At 45.4% G+C, this 23,271-nt stretch overlaps 1 protein-coding gene across 1 annotated transcript in view; it reads left to right on the plus strand.

Annotated features, from left to right (window-relative positions):
• Positions 1-1,239: 1,239 nt before the first annotated feature.
• The window catches only part of ALS2CL (ALS2 C-terminal like), a 28,021-nt gene continuing 5,989 nt past the window's right edge, over positions 1,240-23,271 (plus strand). Inside the window, exons 1-18 of the mRNA XM_010160990.1 lie at positions 1,240-1,345; positions 2,235-2,427; positions 4,399-4,464; positions 5,164-5,329; positions 5,784-5,912; positions 6,241-6,360; positions 8,700-8,776; positions 9,166-9,232; positions 9,938-10,134; positions 12,971-13,036; positions 13,843-13,941; positions 15,758-15,916; positions 16,212-16,323; positions 17,753-17,830; positions 19,327-19,454; positions 20,858-21,031; positions 21,617-21,710; positions 22,298-22,455. Coding sequence (XP_010159292.1) covers positions 1,240-1,345; positions 2,235-2,427; positions 4,399-4,464; positions 5,164-5,329; positions 5,784-5,912; positions 6,241-6,360; positions 8,700-8,776; positions 9,166-9,232; positions 9,938-10,134; positions 12,971-13,036; positions 13,843-13,941; positions 15,758-15,916; positions 16,212-16,323; positions 17,753-17,830; positions 19,327-19,454; positions 20,858-21,031; positions 21,617-21,710; positions 22,298-22,455 — 2,189 coding nt within the window. The remainder of the gene's footprint in view (positions 1,346-2,234; positions 2,428-4,398; positions 4,465-5,163; positions 5,330-5,783; positions 5,913-6,240; positions 6,361-8,699; positions 8,777-9,165; positions 9,233-9,937; positions 10,135-12,970; positions 13,037-13,842; positions 13,942-15,757; positions 15,917-16,211; positions 16,324-17,752; positions 17,831-19,326; positions 19,455-20,857; positions 21,032-21,616; positions 21,711-22,297; positions 22,456-23,271) is intronic.

Here is a 23,271-nt window from a genome sequence, read left to right on the forward strand (position 1 = left end):
TGCCCCTACCCAGGTGCAGGACCTTCGTGCAAAGACATCTCCATTAGCAAGTAAATGAGGTCTAGTCCCATACCCAGGTGGTTACTGCATAACCTATACATAGCTAATTTCTCCTTACCTCCTAAACCAACACGACTGTGTGCAAGCTACTCATTTCAAATGGTCCCTGGACTGTTCCTGAGAACTGTCTGCGAGGGGCAGCAGTTGGCACAACATCAAAGTGTGCCAAAGTCTCTGCCACCAATTTAGCAATGTAAATCTTTGCAGCGTAATGCCATATCCTCGCTTGCTTACTTCTGTGAATGTAGCCTTTGAGCGTGCTCTACAGTCAGACTAAGCATGAATGTGGACAGACCATCTCCAGTCTCTTGAGTTTGATCTTTTGCTTCACAAAGTTGAGAATCTCCGGAGTCTTGTATTTTTATCACTATTAGGAGTATCAGCTGATCCTGCCCATAGCATCTTTGTTGCCTGGCCTTTTTCCACAGCAGTCTCTCATGACATGCTATTAGCTGGCTGTGTTCACTTCCCCCCATACGTTTCTTTTGGGAGGTAAGGCTGGGAAGGGGAAGCTACTGGAGTTTGCTCATGTGGGTGTGCTGTTGTTTTTTTATTTAAGCACTGCCCACTTCCACTTTAGGCAAGCTTTCCTTGTTGACGCAGTGGTTGTGACATATAACCAGCAGTGCAGTGTCCTACTCGGAAAAGAGTAACGCCAGACCGCTGTTCCTCTGGATGGTTGGATGTTTCAGCATGGCGGGCACAGCTCTGCAGCTCCGTACGATAGCTTTTAATGCCAAAAGATGCAGATTGAGGCACTTGAGCAGAAAACCGGTGAGAGACACGGGAAGAGATGCTCTGCTTCATCCTTTGCTGCCTTGTACTTCAGAGATTTTTCTTCTGGGGCAGCGAATCTGGCACTAAGCAGGATTGACACAAATCAAGAAGTTTAGGGCCTTTCTAGTCATGTAGAAGAAGTATATTGTGGCCCACCTGAGAAGATTTTCAACTGGGGCATCAGGAAAATGAGCTGTAGCCTCAGTGGTCTTCTGAGACATCAGCTCATGTTGAGCTGTCATGTTTCCATTTCCTCTTCTAACATTTTCAAATACTTTTTGGGGACAGTAACCACGCTTGTGTGTGCTGTCAAAAGCAAGAAAGGCTGTTTGCAGTGAAGCCTTGGTAGATGGATACTCTTGCAAGCAAGTTTACATATGCATTCTGTGTTGTCTCCAGGACATGTGTGTGGCTGAAGCAACTGCATCTCTGCTGCAAGTGGAGGAAACCTTCTCAGCATGCCTGGCACGGATAGATGCCCTCATCCTCAAGCCTCTGCTCCAGGCAGGTAGGTCAGACTACTTTTTTGTCTGTAGTTCTAGCCTTGAGTCACTGGCACACCTACGAATGGATTTATAATTGAAACCCCATGGCTGAGGACTTGCTGGAGGCTGGTTTGCTGGTGTAAGTGGTATGTAGAGTTGTTTCATTTGAGACATTGAGCTCTTAAGGATGCCTATGGCCTTTCATTTAAGCCTAGAACTGTGGTTCGTCTTGTTTTAAGAGGTTAATCCAGATACTGGTATCAGCCTCTTATACTGATAATCCAGTATCAGCTTCTACGCCCTCTCTAAGTTTTGTTTCCTGCATGATGTGCAGAAATCCAAAATGCATCTTGCAGATATGTGACCCTTAAGCTGTGCTAGTTCTGCCTCCCTGCTCTAGGGCCGTGGTCCTGCCTGTCTTGGAAGGTAAAACTTGTGGGTGCAGGTTCTGAGCTGGCAGTAAATCAGAGCAGCTCCACTGACATAACAAATCCATATAAATATTCACAAGCCTGTCTGGCCAAAAGTGGTGCGACTGGATTAGAACTGTAGGGTGGTTCCCTCTTGTGTCACCACTTTTTTCTGGTCTGGCCTCGAAGGAGATTGGGAACAGCTCTTCAAGCCAGAGGCAGAAAATTTTCCTTCAGTGCTTATGAGTGAACTGGGACTGAGCCTCACAGGCTGCTCTGACTGCATGCTCTGCAAAAATGGGAAAGACAAAGCCTTAGCATGGATAGCCCATGCAATTACTCACAGGGACACAACTCCTCCCTGGCATTGTTTTCCTATAAGAATATATGTGCTTTACACTGAAAAATTGCACTGAGTATGAAATACAGGCAATGTTTTCCACAAGATTCTTGGAGTCAAGGCTTTCTGATAGCCCTTTTTTGTCCCACCTTTTCCTCAAAGAGCCTAGTGACCAGAAGGGAAAGGAGAACTTTAAGCTCTTCCTGCTCCTGAATGATCGATTTCAAGCTCTCTGGAACCTCACAGAAGAAAATTACCGGATACTGAAACAAAAATGCAGCACCTCAGAGTCATTCTGCATCCAGGACATTTACACTGTCTGGAAAGGAGAACTGTTTCTAAGTCTTTATATCCAGTAAGTATGGAAGTGTTTTGGAGTAGTGTAAGGGGCCCAATTTATCAACTAACTGGTAGGTTGGTGCAATTAATTTGTGCATTGAATCTGTTCAGTCCTGTTCACTAGTGTTTGGCCATTAGGTCAGGGAGGTGATTGCATTCAGCGCTCACAAGTGCTGAGGAACATAGCGTCTGTGCAGACAGCATAAGGAGCCATTGTTGTAACTATGAACGTGCTTGTAAGAGGCAGAATTTTTTCTTATAAGTATATGTTTTTTGAATGCATCTTAAAAATTAGAAGTGTCTGGGGGGTAGAATTTGTGCCTGGGTAATTTATGAGAGCAAAGCTTGAGCTGTCGTCAGGAACAGAAAGTCGTGCACAAGCAGGTTTAAAGGACTCATAGCCAAGAGGAGAGGAGATGTCACCAGGCACAGTTCATATTACGTGTTCGTACCACATTTTTATGTTTTTGGCAAGGGATGATGTGATAGCAAGTGATGGATGTAGCGTGGCAGGGGGGGTTCATAGAATCATAGAATGGTTTGGGTTGGAAGGGACCTTAAAGATCATCTAGTTCCAACCGGCAAGGGATGATGTGATAGCAAGTGATGGATGTAGCGTGATGTGAAAAAAATACTGCCCCATTACTGCTTCTGTAATTAATTACATCTGCTCCCCATCTGTCTGCAACGCTAAGTAAAGTGTTTACCAAAAGCATTGTAGCGTGTGTAACCTGTGTGTTGATGCCCCAGCATGAAAAACGGTTTTTGAATATCTGAGATGACATAAAGATCAGACAGTGTTCAATCCTTCATTCATCACATTGGCCATAAATGTGGCCAAACCTTTGCCAGATGGGCTTGTACCGTCTGTGCAGGTTGGCACCCACACAGGGACAGGAGATGGGCACACAGGTTCCTGGACGTTGCTGTTCGTCTAGTCTTGGTGCTTTTTTATGCATGAGGAGGGAGGACAGACTACTTCTTGTTCTGTTTTCTACTTGGGCAGCATCATTTTGGAAAGTGATGCACAACAACATTTGCCTTTATGTGAATGGAGTTTGGAGCAGTGTGTGGTGTTCAGTTGGGAACCGAGTTAGGGAATTAAAATTGGCATATGAAAGATGAAAACTTGTGCTGAGGTTTCAGGTAACACAAAGGAGAAGTTTATCTTAAGATCTCATTTCCCCTTATTTTGAAATGAAAACCTGTTTTCTTGGGCGTCATGCAAAAAAAAAAAAAAAGAGCTGGTTCCTACCCACCTCTGCTGACTCACGCTGTGCAGTCCTGATCCTACCACGTCTCATGATTATTGGAGTCATATAGGAGAAAGTAAAGCCCCCGTCCAGGGGCCTCAAAATCAGCAGTAAATACATGACTCTGAAAGATTTCAGCTTTCCGGTATCTGAAGGGGGCCTACAAGGGTGCTGGGAGAGGACTTTTTACAAGGGCCGAATGTTAATTAGTCAGGACAGCACACACGACTCATCTGAAATGACTACTGGAAGAAAGCATAGGATTTGCTGACAAAATATGGCTCGATCGCCCTCTAGTGTTAGATGAGGGACATTGACACCTTGACTCAAATTTACCATCAGTAATACAGACCTGATACTTTTACTTCAACCAGCAGAAATTCATCCATCTGAAGCTAAAATCTTAAGCTCAGCCTTTGTAGGTTTGCTTTTCAGAGCAGTTGTGCAAGATTACTCCTGCTTATGCTAAATACCGGGATGATTTAAGCTTCCTGTAACGATGCTAGGGCAAAGTGAACAAGGCAGTTAAACCAAGGAGCTGGCAAAGGGCATAAAAGGGGAGTGAGCCAAGGTGAGAAGTGCAGTAGCTACGTCTGCCTCCGCTTCCCTTGGAACGGTGATCCTGATGTGACAGTTTCAAGTGAGCTTTTTCCCTTCACCAATTAAACCTTGTAGCTAATGTGCACCACTAACTCAGCTCATGCTTATCTGTGTTTTCTTTTTCTTGCTGACAGATACTTCGTCACTTTTGCAAACTACGTTGTAGTCCATGGCTTTGAACATGCCACAAAGTGTAAAAGGTCAGTGGGCTAAAAAATGTGTCTTCGAAGGGGCTGATAGGAGCACAGTGATACTGTGTGGGTTAAGTTGCTAAACCAGAATGAGCAGCACTGGGAATCTCCGTTTCATGATCCAGCTGCTTCTCCTGTGAACTGGCCATAGTGGCTGCTCCTGCCATCTTCTGAGACCATGGCAGCAGCTGATGGAAGGTTTCCTCTACAGTTCTCTCTTTCTAGCCATGCACAACTCTTTTCATCAGAGAGGAAGCCTGTAAATTTGGAGGTTCAGGTAAGGGGTGGAGACTGAGAAAGGGCTCTGGGGGAATCTGTCAGGAAATTTCCACTGCTTGTCCCAGGCATTGTGAGAGTCTTGTGGAAACAGCAAATGAAAGCACGAGAACTAGACATGAGCAGATTCACAGGCTTTATCTGAGTCACCCTCTTCATGTGCAATGCACCATGAAAGTCATGCTGTATTCTGTGTGTCTGTGGGTGGTTCCTGTTTGCAAAGACCGCTGGGCCAGAGGCAGGATGGATGGAGCTCGTTTGCCTCATTGCCTTAGTTCTATATGTTTGATGTGTACTATTTTCATTATGTTATCTCCTGCTTTCTATAACCTCCCTGGGAGTGAGATAGCATAAAAAGTTTGGAAGGCAGAAGAGTGGCAGTTTGCAGAAAAGCTATTTAATGAACCTTTGTCTTCACTCACCATCTTGCAGTGAAGCCTGGAAGCACCGTAAGACAGTGCTGAAACAATTCCTCACAGACTTCACCTCGGAGACCTCCATGTCACTGGCCTTATACACTGTTCTTCACAAACCTATCCGGGATCATATCGAGCAATATATACTGCTCCTTACCAAGCTGAATGAGGTTCTCAAAGAGGTAGGAAGCTTTGTGATGTTACTTGTCTGGCTTATGCTAACATCTTATGCAGTGGTGGTGGGAGTTTGTGATGGAGTGAATGAATCCAAAGCAGGTTGGAAGGAAAATGATTTCCAGTGGACAGCTGGGGTGGTAGTAACCAGCCCCAATGGAGTGCAGCCAACTTAAAGGTGTCAAAGCAATGAAGAATTGACATTCCAGCATGGTACAAGCTACTCAGCATACAGAGGAGCTGCAAAAGGTCAAGTAACTGGCCTGAAGTTGCACACTTTTGCTGGTGGCAGAGGTAATGCTAGATTTGGGAGACTGTCCTTGGAAATGGGGTCGAGGGTTAACTGTCGTTAGCCCTTTGGATTTGGAACTGCTGAGGTTTTTCTGCAGCTGTAGCCCAGAGAATAGATGTTCTGCACAGCCATGCTTGACCCTATGGTCAAGCCCTGTTTTCTTTTATCAGGGCTCTGAAAAGGACGTGGTTACCAGTGCCATCAAGGAATATGTGAAGCTTGAGTCTTTCATCAGTCAAGTCCTGGATGAAGCTTGTTTTACAAAGTCCTTATGGAAATCCTTGAGCTACAAATTCACGGTGAGTTATAGATGTAGAAGGTGGCTTGAGGGGGGGAGCACTTTTGGAGGTCTTACACTTCTTACACATGGAGGAAATGTAATATGGGTCAAGCATTTGAAACTTGGTTTGAAGCCAACGCAACAGGGCAATGGGGAAGCCTTGGAGAAATGTTATGGTCAGTGGGCTCTTTAGAAGTTGAGTGCTGTCACCAGTTCTGTCAACTTGTGCCATGACTCAGATGACCTCTTCAAGAACTGTTGGCTTGAGTTGTATGTCCTCTCCCAAATACTGATGTTTCCTGACGTTTTTTGGTCCTCTGTCATGACCTCTGTGGTTCCTTCTGCAGGACATGCTCTGTGTACCTGAGAGGAGGCTGCTGGAAGATAGCAAAAATCTTCCCATCTCTGCCAGCACAAATCGATCAGACCGGATCCTGCTCTTCGATGATGTCCTTGTACTACTTCAGGTGAGTCTTCCATCTTTCAGGGGGATTGGAAGGGCAGCACAGATAAATGTCAGTAAAATTCATGTTCCTTTAATGTTGAAAATGCAGCAGAGGTTGGATGTTGGCAAAAATCTCGTCTCGGATCCATGCACCTATGCTTTCTGCTGGAGAATAAAAGAAAGTCTGATAAGGAAAGAGGGGAGAAGCATCCACATAACTTCTTCCTCAGTAAATGTGTACTACGCAATCGCCACAGGCACCTTTCTAGTAACCTAAGCCCATGCCTGCATATGAATCTGTGGATTTCTGCCCTCGCTTATTCAGAGGGGTCCTGATGGGTCAAAGGTATTATGCTGTAAATACTCACACACAGGAATAAACATGATCATTCATGGTTGACTCTGTTAGTGACACGAGCACAAGTTGCAGGTGTTCTTGGGGCTGTTTCAGGGATTTGGGGCCTGGGTGTCAGGCAGACAGGGTGTGTCTACAGCCATGGGTAGCTAGATGAGTAAGAGGTGTTCGAAGCTGTTCTGCAGCATGTTAACCGAGTCCAGCTTGGCTTGCTCTGACTGACAGCGCCTGTAATGTACCATGGCTCCCTTCATGTGCACCTTGGATTCTGCATGCTCTTTAGTCATGTGCCAGACCCTCAGGTGTCCAAACACATGACTGCCTTGTGAGCTGATAGATCTTAAGGGCTCTTCCAAACAGGAGCCTTTATGATAACGCTGGGCAGCCCTACACAGCTTGCAGGGTCTAGGCCTGAGGAAATAGGGTGGCGATTGTCTCATCCAACTTTACATTGTAGATTTCACAGCACTAGTGATCTCGCTGTGAGCAAGTGCCCCCAGGCTCCCTTTATAGTCAGGGGAGAGAAACACGCGCTGTCTGGGTGTGGTTCATCTGACCTGTTCTGGATGGCAAAATTAGGATGAGATGAATCATGTCGTTGACTCCATTGACGTGGATGAGAGCACAGGATAACTAGCTCACACAGAGATATCTACAGTGTAGACGTATCTGTTCAGTCAACAGTTCCCACCCACTATGTCTCATCTGCTGCTATGACAGTTATTGAGGCCTGGGGAGACATCAGTGGCCTGGGGTTGAACCAGTTAGCTTGGGCTGCTAGCAGGAGTCTGCCGATGAGGGCTCTGGTGCTGGGAATCTGAACCTTCCTCCCTTCCCTGCTCCTCCAGATCTGGTGGATACATTAGGGATGAACTCCATAGTGTTAGTAGCTAACCTTGGCCAACCACATCCTTCCAGACAGCACCTCTGTGGTGTGGGCATCTGGACTTTAGACAGGGAAGGGAGATCATAGAATCATGGAATCATAGAATGGTTTGGGTTGGAAGGGACCTTAAAGATCATCTAGTTCCAACCCCCCTGCCATGGGCAGGGACACCTTCCACTAGACCAGGTTGCTCAAAGCCTCATCCAGCCTGGCCTTGAAGACATCCAGGGATGGGGCATCCACAACATCTCGGGGCAACCTGTTCCAGTGCCTCCCCCCCCTCTCTGTGAAGAATTTCTTCCTGATATCTAATCTAAACCTCCCTGCTTTCAATTTGTACCCATTACCCCTTGTCCTATCACTACAGGCTCTTGTAAAAAGTCCTCTCCCAGCACCTTTGTAGGCCCCCTTCAGATACTGGAAAGCTGCGATGAGGTCTCCTCGGAGCCTCCTCTTCTCCAGGCTGAACAAGCCCAGTTCTCGCAGCCTTTCGTCATAGGAGAGGTGCTCCAGCCCTCTGATCATCTTCGTGGCCTCCTCTGGACTCGTTCCAAGTGGTCAATATCCTTCTGATATGGAGGGCTCCACAGCTGGACGCAGCACTCCAGGTGGGGTCTCACCAGAGCAGAGTACAGGGGCAGATGTAATATTAAATATGGTCTTTACCTAGCGTTTAAACCATTTTAGTTTCTTCTCTTTGGTGTGCTATTGCTCAGATGGTGACTCCTTAAAAGTTGCACATGTGGGCCACTATTGGCTGTACCATCAGGAGTCGAAATCCTATATAGTTCATAAGCAAAAACTGACATACTGGGTGCCAGGGATGATTTGGGAGTGTTGTCATGTGATTGGGAAGAAACTCTTGTAGAGATAAGAGCCATCTAAGAAGGTCTGTTACTGCTAGTTGTGGCCATGGCATCATGGAATGTGTACGTGTTAATCTGTCTTCCTTCGCCTGCTTTTTTCAGCCTCAGATGGCTGTCGTTGTAACGTGGGGTAGATGTGTGTACCACAAAAGAGGTGCTGCCAATCTTTCTCTGCTGATCAATGGATTGACAGGACGGGGGCAAAGTGTGATGTATACATCAATAACAGGAACATCTTCTCCCTTTTGTTGCAGGGAAACAGCTTTCAGAGTTTTGATCTGAAACTTGTGTGGGTAGATGACAACTGCAGGGAGCAATCAGCTCCAGGACCGTAAGTGAAAAATTTCCACTTGGAGGTAAAAAAAAAAAAGTGTTCAGCTTGATCGTGAAACAGAGAATATTATTCAAAACTTTGTCCCATCTCCTTTCTAGCCAGTGGGGTTGGTTCTGGGCTACGGGTAATTGCAGAACCTCTTGGATGGGATCACAGCAGGTTGGAATTGCATTGCTTGCCTTTGCTGACATGCTGAAATCAATCAATAATAACATGGTTTTGGCTACAGACCTAGAGAAAAAAGATGAGTTGAGTAGCTCTTTTGCAGGCAGCTTTTCCTGCTCAAGCACTATTACCTTCTGAAAAGAAATGGGAAGAGCAGGAACTGCTCTGTTTGACTGAGGAATGTGTTTTTCACAGTCTCTGTAATGTCTTTTGCTGCACAGGTATGGACTCAGCATTATAACCCCAGAAGAAACGTTCTTTCTCTCTGCCAAAGACCCGCAGATGAAGGTTAGAAGTGGGCAGGGGGTTTGTGTTCCACTTGAAATACCATGTACTGAGCCTTAAAATAGGGGAATAGCATAGAGGGGTTGGAAGCTCTGTAGAGGGGACCAAATATTGACTACTGAGTTGAAATCTCATTAGGCATCAGGGTTTTCACTTTCTGATCAGAAGCCAGATGAGTGGGCTCTGCACCTGCTTAAAATGCAGCTGAGGGTCTTCCTCTGTGATTTTTTTTGCCATTTTTAATTAAGTAAAGCAGAATAACAAGAAGTGTGTTTTGGGTGTGTTTTCCCTTGTGTGAAGCCAATCTCTCATTAAATGGCCAGAGGTGACTTAGAGTGTTGATGGCAGATGAAAAATAGCTGGGTGCTGGAAGTGATCTGCCCTGGGCAGTAGTGTGTGCTGCGGAGCTAGGGACAGTACAGTCCCATCAGCATGGTCCTGTGCCAAGGCCAGTTAAGGATGGTGAGAGTCAGGCTTAAATGACATGGAAGTGTTGTGCATTAGTGCAGCATACAGCTTGCAGGACCTGAGATAACACCTCCTGTTGATGATGTAGATGGGTCATAACTCACCAGCTCAGCCAGCTGGATGGCACAGAATTGATGAGAACCCAATAGTTTTTTGCTGTTTCTCCTTAAGTAACTCTTGTTGGGAGTTATTTTACTTTCTTCACTCATTAGTCTTGCAATCCTCCTCCTCTACCCTCAGGCTGTTTGGCAGTGGAAGCTGAACCAGGCTGTCCGTCAGGCACTGAATGGGAAGAGAGACTTCCCACTGTGGGGCAAGACTGGGGAAGGCACCGAGCCCTCGACCTGCCGCTTCTTCACCTACGTCTTCAGGCTGGAGAGCAAGTTCAAGAGCGCGTCCTATGAGGGCGAGTGGCACTGGGGAAAGCCACATGGCAAGTAAGGAGCCTTTTTCGCCTCTTTCCTAAGCAAGAACATGCAAAGCTGGCCCTGCTGGTTTGGTGTAGGATTGCCTGGATCCAGGGGAGGTATAGATGCCACAGAGTGGCTGTGGACATGGGGTAATCCATCCCATGCTGAGGGCATGGACCATGGACTGTGGGATGGTAATCCCACAGGGTGCACCAGCCTCTTTGGTTACTGCCTCACATGTTTCCAGAAGGAAATCCGGTGTTGAGGACTGATTCAGGGGGCAGTTTGGACACATTTGCTTGCTTTCAGGCGTTGGTCAAAGCACGAGTCTTGACATGTGATCTACTGTACTGTAGATGTCTCGCTAGTGATACTGTCTATGTGATAATTTGTAGAGGCTGCCCTTAATAATGTGGTAATGAACACCTTAAGGTGCTGCATTGACTTATGCCTGTAATTAGGACTGAGACTTAATGACATTTATTTTCATAGATCTCAGCCTGAGGCAGAAAATCTTCCCCTCACAATGGCAAAAAACCCAATCAAAAAGCTTTTGCTTGTGAGTGAGGGAAAAGTTTTGTCCTCTGCTATCAAAGGATATTTTAATATCCAAACTATTATCAAAGGAATTAAAAAAAAAGAAAATCGATAAATGCAAAAGATTCTTAAATGTGTTTCTTGGGAACGTGAGAGCTGTTCACAAAATCCAACTGAAGTGAAGAGAGCGGTCTGCCAAAAGGGAATGGTCTGTAATCAAATCAAAATGTTGCCACCCAAAATCTCTGACATAGGGTAGAGCACTGTCTCTGGTTTTGTGAAGAAACAGGAAATTTGACCAAACTCCTCACACATCAAAACAGGTTGATTTGGAAGTTTTCTAATTCCTGAGTTTTACAGTTTGTTTATAGTTGAAACAAGAAGGATGTAGAGACTTGGTTTGAAAGAGCCTTGAAATAATGAGAATATACAAAATCAAGAGCTGAATCGTGAATCTTCAGTAGTAGAGTGTGTCTTGCCTCAGAATAGCATTAAATAGGTGTTTGGAGTAGACCTGTGCCTGAGGCAGTCCTCTACATCATCCCTACCTTCCCCAGCACCTGCACTCCTAACAGAGATGGGAAAACCACTTGGTGCAGACACGGAGGGACGAGCACCTCTCCTCACTCTGTGTCTCCTCCTGTCTTGGGGTTGGAGAAATGAAACTAATAAATACCTCTGTTGCTTCAGGTTGACTTGACTGAGATATCCCAGGAAATCTGTGGCAGAACTGAGTGACTTCAAGTGCTCTTAATACCTGGGCTTTTAATTGCTCAGTTACTGCTCTTTTCTTCCCATTCCTGAAATTACTCTTGCCTGTGAATTGCTACTAATACAAGGTTACAGAGCAGCAAAGCTGGCCTCGATGGCTTGTCCACCTCTGAGGGAGAGGCTGGCATGGCAAAGCACATGAGCAGAAAGCTGCAGCCATGTTAATTTGGGCTCTTCAGCAAAACCGCTCTGTTCTTCACTGTTCTGTCCCTGTACTCCTGCTGACCTGCTGCTGTGCAAGGAGACACTCCCATTGAGAAGTTGCTTAAGCCATCCCCAAGGCTCAGACAGGCATTCTCTATGGTTTGCTCTCCTTTGCTAGCATTCATACTAGCAAAGCAAAAGGACATGTGTTTAAATCCACTTAAAATCAAGCTGACCACTTCCCTGTAAATACCAGAAAAAGAGCCTGTCCCAAGGCTGAGAAAGTTGGGCTTGTTCATCCTGGAGAAGGGAAGGCTCCAGGGAGACCTTATAGCACCTTCCAGTACCTGAAGGGGCTACAAGGAAGCTGGGGGGGACTTTTTACAAGAGCCTGTAGTGCCTGGACAAGGGATGACGGGTTTAAATTGAAAGTGGGGAGGTTTAGATTGGATTCTGGAAGGAATTTTTCCTGGAGAGGGTGGGGAGCACTGGGATGGGTTGCCCAGAGAAGCTGTGGATGCCCCATCCCTGGAAGTGTTCAAGGCCAGGCTGGATGAGGCTTGGAGCAACCTGGTCTAGTGGAAGGTGTCCCTGCCCATGGCAAGGGGTGGGACTGGGTGGGCTTTATGGTCCCTTCCAACCCAAACCATCCTGTAATTCTATTCTGTGTAGGAGTTTAAAGCAACAACCTTGGTGAAAGTCAAACAAACATGTCATAGTTTTGGTACTGCACCATCTTCTATTATCTCTGGTTGGGGAATGTCTAGGGAGCTGGCTGTGCCTGGGATGATGCAAGAACTAAAACAGTGAGTGGGTGTGGATGGAGTGGGAGGCTGGGAAGGGGCAAATGAATTCACAACTGGGCATGGCCGTGCAGTAATTTGAACATCGCACTGACCGTTTTAGTCTTATTTTGGATTGTTATCTCATGTCATCATTTCTACAACCCCCACACAAAACAGATGGAAAGATATGATCCCTGTAGGCCAGCATTTGCCTCTCTTGTTTTCACAGTGCCTGGCACAATGAAGTTCTGGACCATGTTGTCATTATGTTGTCTGCAGGGCTGTGCCATGCTGGAACTTCAGCTGGCTTAATCACATGCTGCACTGCAGTCACAAAAGGATCATGTGCAAGGTCCTAAATGGATGACCCAGCAACTCTACAAAATGCTTTTGAGATTAGGGAACCGGGAAGAGGATTTTTCCCACTCATACCAGGGCATGAAAACATGATGGTATTAAATCCTGACAGTGCAAACTGGAGTCCCAGAGGTGCCTACAGAACTTCTGTGTCTCCATCCCCTGAGGAATTGTTATGGTGTCAGCCTCTTCTAGGCAGTGCTACCTTCTGTAGCAGCTGTGGATATGGCTGGTGATCTTCCTTGTGTAAGGATTGTTTTCAATTGCAGGGGGACACTCAAGTGGCGCGATGGACGCAACCACGTTGGAGATTTCAAAGAGGGCTTGGAGCATGGGTAGGTCTGAAAATCCAGGGTGTTTCCTGCTTTCAAAATAAGCTAAGAAATGGTTCCTCCCAGAGGTACAGGTACACTGGCATCTTGTAGGGGGACTGTTCACAGTTACAGCCCAACTCATCTGGCCTATTTTAAACAGCTGACTTAAGCTTGAGTAGGCTGTAACCTAGAGTTGAGTGGACAGTCAGTGTGGGCAGGTGACTGGTTCAGATGCAAACATCTCTTCAAATGGATGAATCTGACTCCAGATCTTTAAATCTAGGTGATTTTATTCATATGAAATGCCTTGAAAAAGTTATTTTTTAGGGGTCTTTTAAAAACTCTTTTAAAAGTTATGAGTTTCAGGGGGAAAGAAACTGTGTTAGGAAATTCAAACATTAGTTTTATAAAACTTTTCAAAAAGACAACTTTTAGATTTCTCATTTCTAAATGAGTTCCTGAATGTTAGGTTCTTAAAAGGAAAAGATGTCTCAAATATTTTGTATCGGGTTTAAGGAGACGTTTTGTTTGGACCAAAGCAATTGCTTTGGTAGTCTAACTCGGGTAGAGTTAGAGGGGTAAAAACCACCACCACTGAAAGTAGCTCTGTAGGAGAAGCAATGAGAAACTGTGACTGCAGCTTACAAGGAGATAAGGTCTTCCTTGGATCAAGTCCATCTGAACATAGATGTAGTGTCAGAGGTGGAGCTGACCTCAACCATGTAAATCAATTGGGGAATCTGGAAGGTCCTTACTTTTTAAACTTCATCCAGTACAACTGAGTTGTTTTTTTTCCCGTGCTGACCTCTGCTGTATGCTCTTTGCAGGTTTGGAATATGCCTTGTCCCACGCCGATCTGAAGACCGCTATGACTGCTATAAGTGCCACTGGTACGAGGGCAAGATGAGAGGCTATGGAATCTGTGAGTAAGTAAAACCCAAAGATGGACGCTGGTGGGGGGAAAATGGGGACTCCATGTGTTTAAAGGGTAAAATGTTCTCACCTCACTGCGGAAGGCTCAGTCACAGTGTGAAAAAACAGGGTAGTTCAGGAGCCAGAAGCTTTTGCTTGGGTGATGGCTTCTTCACAAGCTCTGAGTCTCCTGAGCATTAGAATAGTAAAAGCTCCTCTGCAAGCCATGGCCGTTGTAACTACCTGACTCAGTATCCTCTGTGTCCTATAGGCGAGGATGTGATTTTCATTCATGCTTGTGGTGCAGAGCAGAAAGTGCATGGTGTGCCATCAGCCCTGGACAGACTTTGTGAAGCCTAGAGCTCTCTATTTCTCCCCTGGCTATGCTATCTGAACCAAATCTTGTATAAAATATCTTCCTTAATGATAGATGTGATTGTCAGTCTGGGAGTCATAACTGTTATCCTGAACTGCTCTGATTCCCCCAGTTGGCTTTTCTTCCTCACTCAGATTCTGAGTTTAAACCCAGACTTCAGCTTAAGAAATGGTCCAAGGTTTTCTTTTTTCACTCATCCAAATGCTTCTGGAAACAGTCATTTGCACATCTGTGTCTCAAAGAGCTGCTGGGAACTTGGATGGAGCCCAGTCTGTTAAGCACTGTATTGTGGGCACATGGTGCTGTCCCATCCTTACCCACCATCTATTCAGAAGGTCAGAAAAGGCAGTGAGAGTCTGCTCTGCAGGTTGTAGGTATAAACCAGTTTCATTTGCAGCCTGTGGGGTTAAGTGGACAGGGCCAGCTTGCTTTGTTTGTTTAACAGTGACCCAGAGAGCATCCTCCTCTTTGCTTAGGTCACACGTGTCTTGTAGCCAAGTGGGTTGGCCAGTGCGAAGGCTGGGCTGCTCGTTGTTGCCCCTGCTTTCACTGAGCCAACTGTGGCAGAGGCAAGCACACGGCCCAGCTATCCAGCTGCTTACTATGGGATAGGGCATCTTCCTTCCTACAGCCTGCTTGCTGTGCTCCTTAATTATGAGTCAGACTCGGTACAGGACATGGAGAAACCTCTAGGGAACTTGGAGCCAGCTGAGCAGTGCTACGCTAGTGTCTCTGGTGTTAAATGTGAGAGCATGTTTATAATTACAGATGATGTTTCTGCTTAGCTTAAGTGCTTTCTCTGCTGCAGCAGTGAAGATCTGCTGGCCAGCGTGTATCGAGCTAAGGGGACCTCTTTTTTCAGGGGGGTGAGCCCAGGAGAAGGGGTGGTCGGTGAGTGTGGAAAGGTGAAAGCAGATCTGGCTTCCTGCTTGATCTTATCTGCTTCCACTCTGGATTAACCAGTGGTCATTGCAGCCTGGCTGGGGAGAGGTCAGGGGCTGAGCAGCCTCTCCCAGGACAATTGCAAGGCTAAGTGTTGTGTAATTCGATAACGCTGAAAGCTAACTGTGGAATGACCAGCTTGGATGATGCATATTCCTAATAGTGAGTAACTACAGGCTCTAGATCTGTCAGTCAAACATGTAGAATACTTAGCAGGAGGATAAGCCTAATCTTCTTCAGAGAGGGTGGTGAGGCACTGGGACAGGTTGCCCAGAGAAGCTGTGGATGCCCCATCCCTGGCTGTCTTCAAGGCCAGGCTGGATGTGGCTTTGAGCAACCTGGTCTAGTGCAAGGTGTCCCTGCCCATGGCAGGGGGATTGGAACTAGATGATCTTTAAGGTCCCTTCCAACCCAAACCATTCTATGATTCTACGATTCTCACTCTCCTGGCTTCCTACTCAGTAGTAGCTATTGAATAGTCAGTGTCTTAAATTCTGTCCCTCTCCCTGCAGGTATGGGAATGATATGGTCTACAAAGGCTACTTTAAAGACAATGTTCGTCAAGGGTTTGGGGTACTGGAGAACCTCGCAGCTGAGCATCCATTTAAATACACAGGACAGTGGGAAAATGACAAGAAGAATGGATATGGAGTCTGGGAAGACAAAAATAGGTAAAGGTGTTAGAGGTCAGAGCTGGCTTTAGGTGCCTGACAGTTTTGGCCCTCTTTTGGCAGGGGTAAAGCTTCATGTTTTTGATGGGGGTACTTGGAGATGAAGGGGGGATGTGTTCAACCTCGCTATATAGGCTTGAACTCCTGGGCCTATATGAAATCATATGAATCGAGTTTGTGCAGTACACCTGGCACTTGTGGTGGATTTTGGTAAAACTAGCCTCAGTAAGTGAAACATCAAATAGACTAAGATCTAATAAAACAGCAAAAAAGCATATTTTCTGTTGCATTCCAGAGGGGAGAGATACATAGGGACATGGCTTGATGATCACAGACATGGACAAGGCATCGTAGTAACCCAGTCGGGTGTTTGCTATCAAAGAACATTTCATGCTGATAAAATGGTGGTGAGTACCCATTTTCAGTAGACTCTGTATCGGTGAGACATGGAATTCCTCATCCAGGGCAAGATTAAGATTTCACCTCATAATTAATCTTAGAGGGAAAATGGCAGGAAAACCTAAGCGTTGATATTTTACCACAATAATGTTTTTGAAGAACAAGGCCTAGATGAAGTCTTGTTTCTTATCACCTTCCTGAGGTGCTGGTAGGAACTAGATGTGAGACTGTCCCTTGCTTATGCTGAGACACATTATAGGTCTGGCTGTTTGATTATCAGGTCAGAATTATAGACCAGGACTTTGGTGTGTAGTGCTGTGCAGTTATATATGATGCTCCATCTGTCTTGGAGGTCGTTAAGTCTTTACCTTTCCAGTGTGAGCGTACCTTTGACAAGTTGGCTGTCCAGTTTATTGAAAGTTTAGATGTTGGTGGGGAAAGCAAAAGGGACTGGCATTGCTAGGACTGGCTTGGAAATAAAAGCATTTCTTCTCATGAAAAATACGCACTTAAAAAAACAAACAACCCCTTCCCCACTCATGAAATTAGGACAAAATGTTTAGCATGGAAACTCTGTTGGAAGGGCTTTCCATAAAAACTCCATCTGTGGGGAACCAAAATAAAGCTGTATTTTGGTCTGCCAGCTGTCAAAGGCTCCTTTAACTTCACAAGGCTTCCGGGTGGGGAGCAGTCACTTCAGTTTTCCTAGTGGAAAATTGCTATGGCCAAGAAGCTTCCCTTGGAAACCTTTTATTTTTGCCAGAAAGGGTGCTTTCCACCAAGAAAACCATTCCAACGGAAAATGTGTTACAGCTCTAAAAGTGACCAGGTTTTCTGGCTGGTACGGGTACATCTAAACCTTCGGGCCCAAACCACGGAAGAATCTTACCCCTTTCCTATAAATTATCCTGTGTCTGTTCTGCATCTTGGTGCTCCTTCCCTGAAATGTGTGCTACTGTATGCAGCTGGGGGGTTGGGAAGTAATGGAATGAATCATTTTGCGGAATGGTTAGGAGCAGCTCATGAAAGACAACGGCAAGGGGCAAAGCTAATGCTACAGAGCAGCTGCCTTCCTCTTTTCTCTTAATTGTCTTGCAAAGAATGACATCATTGGCTACAATCACCTAATGGTCATAGGACTGGGAGTTGGACCTGTATGACAATGCCTTTTGTCCCTTGTTCTAGGGAAAGGGATGCAGTAATACTGTTGCTTGAAACCTCCTGACCAGCCAGTACTTCCCTGGGCAGTGATGCTTAATGAGTTATCCCTAGAGCACCTCCTTGCTTTGTGCTTGAGCATTGTGATGATGTGTTGGGCTTTCAGTAAGGTTGTCAGAATCTGCAGCCCACAGGTAGTCCAAGCTAGTGGCTGTTTTGAGATGAACTCAAGTAGGTAGGAAGCTAATTTCATGAATCCACTGCTGTTTTCAAATTAAGGGTTCTGGGATTCTGCTCTTGGAAGATGACTCTGTCTACGAAGGGAACTTCACAGAAGATCTAACGTTTGTTGGAAAGGTAAGCACTTCCTTCACCTCAGCCTTGCTTGTTGAGTTGCTTGTTTTCTAGAGGGCTGATGGGTTCATAACCTCCTGCTCCACTTCTCCCAGCCAACCAGAAAATAACATCTTCCTGGGTCTTGTACCTGTTATGAGCCTCATTCACACAAGGAAAGCTGCAGTTGCTGCGAGGCTTCAAGTAGCTGGGGGCTTTGTGTGTTGTTTGGGGTTTTACTGTTTGGTTTACATACACTGAGGGTTTTGATGTTTCTGTTGTTTGTGAGACACTTCTGGCTGTGCTTCGCAGCTGCAGTTGGGATGCTTTTGTATTCTTAGAACAAGCGTTTTAGCCTCTGTAGTGGTTGGGAACACAGGAAACGAAGTATAAACCAAAAGGAGTTGCAGCATCAGCACTGTGCTAACGTAATTGAGACGTTATCGTAGCTGGGGGATCTTGGAAGCTTAATTTTGCAATCTGGACACCGCACTGACACGTTCAGCATTTTGTGGTTGATCTTTAACAGAAGTATCTGGTCAAAATGTTCATAAAGTGTCTTGGTGGAGGGAAAACTAGTCCTCTGGCTTGTTACAGAAATCTGTGATGAGTCTGACAGGAAGTGGGTGGTTATATCAGAGCAAAGGGATGTCAAAACAGACACTTGGTAATGATTGCAAATGCACCCTATCATTTACTGACTTGTCATGGGAGGAAGAGTTTGTCATAATCTTCTTCAGCCAGAAGACTCGAGGTGGATTTTGCAGAGACTTGTAGTGCTTTAGATACAGTTTCCTCCAAAATTAATGTTTAGTTTCAGTGGTTAGTCTATAAAAATCTTTTTTTTTCTTTTTTTTTTTTTTTTTTTAAATCGAGCGGCACATGCTATTAGCAATGAGGACTTCAGGCTCATATTCAAAGCCAGATTAGTTATGATGCTGTTTGACTTTTGATTTGATTTAATTAAAACTTCTAATTCTGAGTCAAGCTACTGTGTGTCTTCTGTATTTGGCTCAGAGAATCTGAGATTTTTCTTGGTAGCAGCAAACATTTTGAAAGTGTTTATGGTGAATATCATGTGATTTCCCCCTACCTGTGAGGCCAAACTTGCTTGTGGTTTTAACAAGCAGAAGAAAAACAGAAGAGAAAATTGAGGTTTCATGCGTTCACTCTGCATTAGAAATAACTACTGTCACATTGAACCCAGAAATTTTATAACTCAAAGAAGATACTGAGTATTTGTAAAGCATAATGCAAATATTTTACTCTGTGATTGCGGCACTTTCCTCTCCAGAATCCTAGGTGTGTCAATAAATAACAATGGCATGTTTTCTCCAGTGACTGCCACCCTAATGACACTGTTGCTTTGATGCTGAAAATGTGCACCTCTGCTGGAAGTCGTTCTTAGTCGCCGCTTCGGGAGCTGGCTCTCTTGAAAAGAGAATTTGAGATCTTGGTCCAGCTTGTTTCCTCCCACTAATGAGATCTTGGCAGAATAACCCTTTATTTCTCTGTTGCAGGGAAAGCTGTCCTTTGCCAATGGCTTCATTCTGGAGGGAACCTTTACTAACAAATCGGGCCAAGGCCTTCAGACACACGGCATCCTGAACACGTCAAACGAGCAGCTGGATGACAGGATAACCAAAGCGTGAGCAACAACAGTTGACTTGGGTTGTGGCTGGTATTTTGACTCTACCTAGAGGAAAACTAGATCATAGAATCACAGAATGGTTTGGGTTGGGAGTGACCTTAAAGACCATCCAGTTCCAACTCCCTTTCATGGGCGGGAACACCTTCCACTAGACCAGGTTGCTCCAAGCCTCATCCAGCCTCGCAGACTGTACACAGTCAGGGATGTGGCATCCCTATATAGATTAATCCCTATAAGGATCAAGGCCGTCCTTGCCTGAAAGAGTTGCTTTAAAACTGGTTTACATGCAAGGAGAGAAGGAGGAGAGGAGAGCGCAGTTTGTCATTTGATCTAATGTCACACAGGAAGCAGAAAATGGATGTTCCACTCCCATCCTGCCAACATCCACCCAGAGATACTCCTGTTCTCAGACCGGAGAGAGTTTCGAAGGCTTAACATTTTTCAGTGATTTTCGTACGTGTGTGTGCACACATGCATTTCTGTGTATACACACAGGGGTAAATAAACAAGCAGGTATAAAGCTTCACAGGCAAAGCTAAAATGCATCACTTGCATCCTTTCCTGTCCCCTTGTGCTACCACGTGACTATTACCAGCTGATATTGTAGAGGTAGGAAGGCTACCAAAAAATCAAGGAGTGAGGCACAGCACACAAAGCTCTGAAGAGCTGGGATTGAGTAGTGATCGATGGGGAGGAAGGCTGTGGAGCTAGAGTGAAAGCTCTGCAGGGTGCTGGCGCTGCTTTGGCAGGAGTAATTGGGCTGAAACTATCAGGCCACATCCTTTGGTATAGACCCTTATGCTCAGGGCTGAACCCAGTGTTCTGGTTTCCAGGACAGCATGGAGGGCTTGGCTTCAGCCAGTTTATCCCAAATGAGGGTGTCCCAGTGCGAAGGACAGCTGCCTGTCTTCTGAGGGGAGTTCCTCTCACAAGATCCGGTTCTATTTCCTCTTCAAAACACCTCCAGTCCATCAGGGTATTTGGTTTGCAGAAACAGCTCCTGTTTCCTGTGTTTTTCAGACAGCAATAGCTGCTGCTGGTAGTTGCTCAACTGTTGTCGTGCTATCAGCGTTTTCTGCAGGCTTTCAGTTGCAGTTAATAGTCTGTATTTAGAAACCTCCGTAAGTGGGGCAGACAGCCTGTGATCAGTTCATCAGCAAAGATGCCTATTATTTATGTTTCACGCACTAAGAATTTTTCTTTACCCATGTCCCTCATTGTCAGGACAATAGAATTGAGTTGCTTTTCGCTGAATTAGCAGTTAGGTACTGCCATCTTTCTCTGCTCCTCCGGTTCTTGTGTTAATACCTGCTCCTTGAGAGCCTCCCGTATTTGAAGGTGAAGTCTGAAATAATTGAGGAGGGTTGAAGAATAGCCTAATGCCATGTTATATTTTGCAGTCAGCTGGGCCTCAATGAGTTCCCAGTGGAGAAGAGGTGGAAGGGAATCTATGACCAGTTCCTGGAGTTCATCCATTCTGGCTGCAAAGAAGAAACAGAGGAGTCTTTCACTGGGTTCCACATACAAACCAGCAAGGAGCTGCGGAAGTCTCAGGAGTACCTCTTCTGCCAAAGGTACGAGTAACACGCCCCCATTGGAACAGAGGAGCCCATTTGTGTAGTGTAGAAGGCAGTGGTTTACTTTAGGGTCTGCCATTTGTTGAAGTTATGAACCCAAACATGATCCAGTTTTTTCTGCTCATGAGACAGGAAGATGAGTTTTAAGCTTGAATTTAAGGTTGAGATGTTGAGACTGATTAGACTGATTCTTATAAGTGAAAATTTGGATGGGATTCATTTGATTAAATGGAAGTAAATGTGACCCAGTCACTGCTGGCTCCTCCTGTATTTGAGGGACACTTAGCTGACATCATCAGTGGAAGCAGAGGAAACTCATCTCCTCTTAAGTAAATATCTAAAATAGATCAGACATGCACATGCAGGATGCAACCCAGCCTGGTTGTAAGGGAAAATGAAGGTGATGAATTTAGATAATCTCAGTTGTTTTAAACCAGCAGAGAAACTCCACTGAAAAGGGTAGAGAAAAATGTATTTCTCCTCATATGCTCATTGTCTCCTTGGTATCTGCCTGCAATACCAGTTGGGATTTATGCCAGGGCTTCACTCTGTGGTTTTCCTTCCTCACTTCTTATTTTTCAGGGGGACTGAGGATGTATCCTGGAAGATAGAAGATATTCTTGAAGAGCTTGTCCAGCACCAGGGGCTGGAGTCACTACAGAGTTATTTAGAGAAGGTAAAGTTTAAAAAAACAATAGTGAGCCACATCTGTCCACCAGACATGGACACAGGTTGTAGCAACTTTCTGTTGCTGTCTATTGGCACATACAACATTGCCAGTGACTTCAAGAGTCTCCTAGATTATGTGTGACTGCCTGTGCTTGTGAAGAAGAGGGTTATCCTCCATGTTCTTCTGGACACTCATTTTGTGTACAGCTATAGAGGCCAGGAAGTGATGATAAAGCTTCACTTTTGGCTCTCAAACTGTGTCAGGGAATAACCAGCTGCTGGAAATTATTAGTCAACTTCCATGCCCTCCTGGTCGTCATTTTTTCCCTCAGCCAGCCTTTCCCTGAAGCATCCTTTGCCCTCTCTTAAGTATCACAACAAATCTCATCGGAACATCAATCCTACTAAGCATATTTCTGCCTGATAATGGGAGGAGAATGGGCTTGTGGCAGCAAAAATAGACCAAAATTATAGTTGATTACCTCCAGTTTTGTTCTCATTTGTTGACAAGTGAAGGTTGACTGGCCTTTCAGCGTTTTCCTCTACTAATGGCAAGGGCTGACTTGTACTACTTAATTTTCCTCTATCATGCAGGCATTGAAGTCTTCCCTACACCCGCTGGGAAAGCTGCTGAAGGCCTTGACGATAGCTTTTCAGGCAACATATTCTGGGATTGGGGCCAACAGACACTTGCTGACTATGGCACAAGAGGAAGTCAAGTATTATGCAAAGAAAATATGGGAGTTTTACCAGTAAGTCAAGCACGCTGGGTCCTTGGGTATGAGTATGGAGGGATTGTGGAGCAGACCATTGGGATTGTTTTTTCAGGTGACAGGGCTGCTTTATTTCCACACCTTATTTCTTGGGAGAGTTGCTTTGGAATGGTGCTAGATCAAGTTATTTTCCTAGGACCATCTTAGGTCTTGCAACCTTTATTATGCCCATTGCTCAGTACATGACCCAGGGGCTTTAATGTGACTAAATCTCCCTGAGTAATGGCAGCTGGATGAGCTGATGCCTGTAACAGACTTCATTTAGATGAGCACAAGTATGAGCAGGAAACCTCACTAAGTAACAAGGACAAGGATGTCAGGGCACACAGCAGCGGTGTTCGATATCCGAATGAAAAACAGCTTAAGCTGAACGTGTCTCGGCTCAACAGGGGTTAAGAACACGCAGTGTAAGCGCGTTGTTGAGGCTCAGCTGGTGTGAGTAGTGACTCTAAAGTGAGGTGGTTCAGTTGTGTGGTTGTGCCCATGGGTAATTACGGGCTGGATCGAAGGCATGACTGGGGTCCTGTTGTGTTTGAATATCTTCCAGAAGAAATGCCGCAGTAGGCAGAGGTGGGGAACTGGGCCTCTAACTGCACTCAGGGTGGTATTGCTTTAAAAATAAGAGCTTAGATAAAAGCTCTGTTGTTATCAGTGTAGCCTTGTGTGCTTAAGGAATGCTGCCAGCTTGATGAGGAGGTGTTTTCTGTCCCGGAGCAGTGTCAGAGCAGCAGCAGAGCTGATGGGAACAAGTCAGACTTGATTCAGTTCATCTGAGCTGTGTTCATGAACAGTACA

Source organism: Eurypyga helias, unplaced genomic scaffold, assembly GCF_000690775.1.
Source record: "Eurypyga helias isolate BGI_N326 unplaced genomic scaffold, ASM69077v1 scaffold1651, whole genome shotgun sequence".
NCBI lineage: Eukaryota > Metazoa > Chordata > Aves > Eurypygiformes > Eurypygidae > Eurypyga > Eurypyga helias.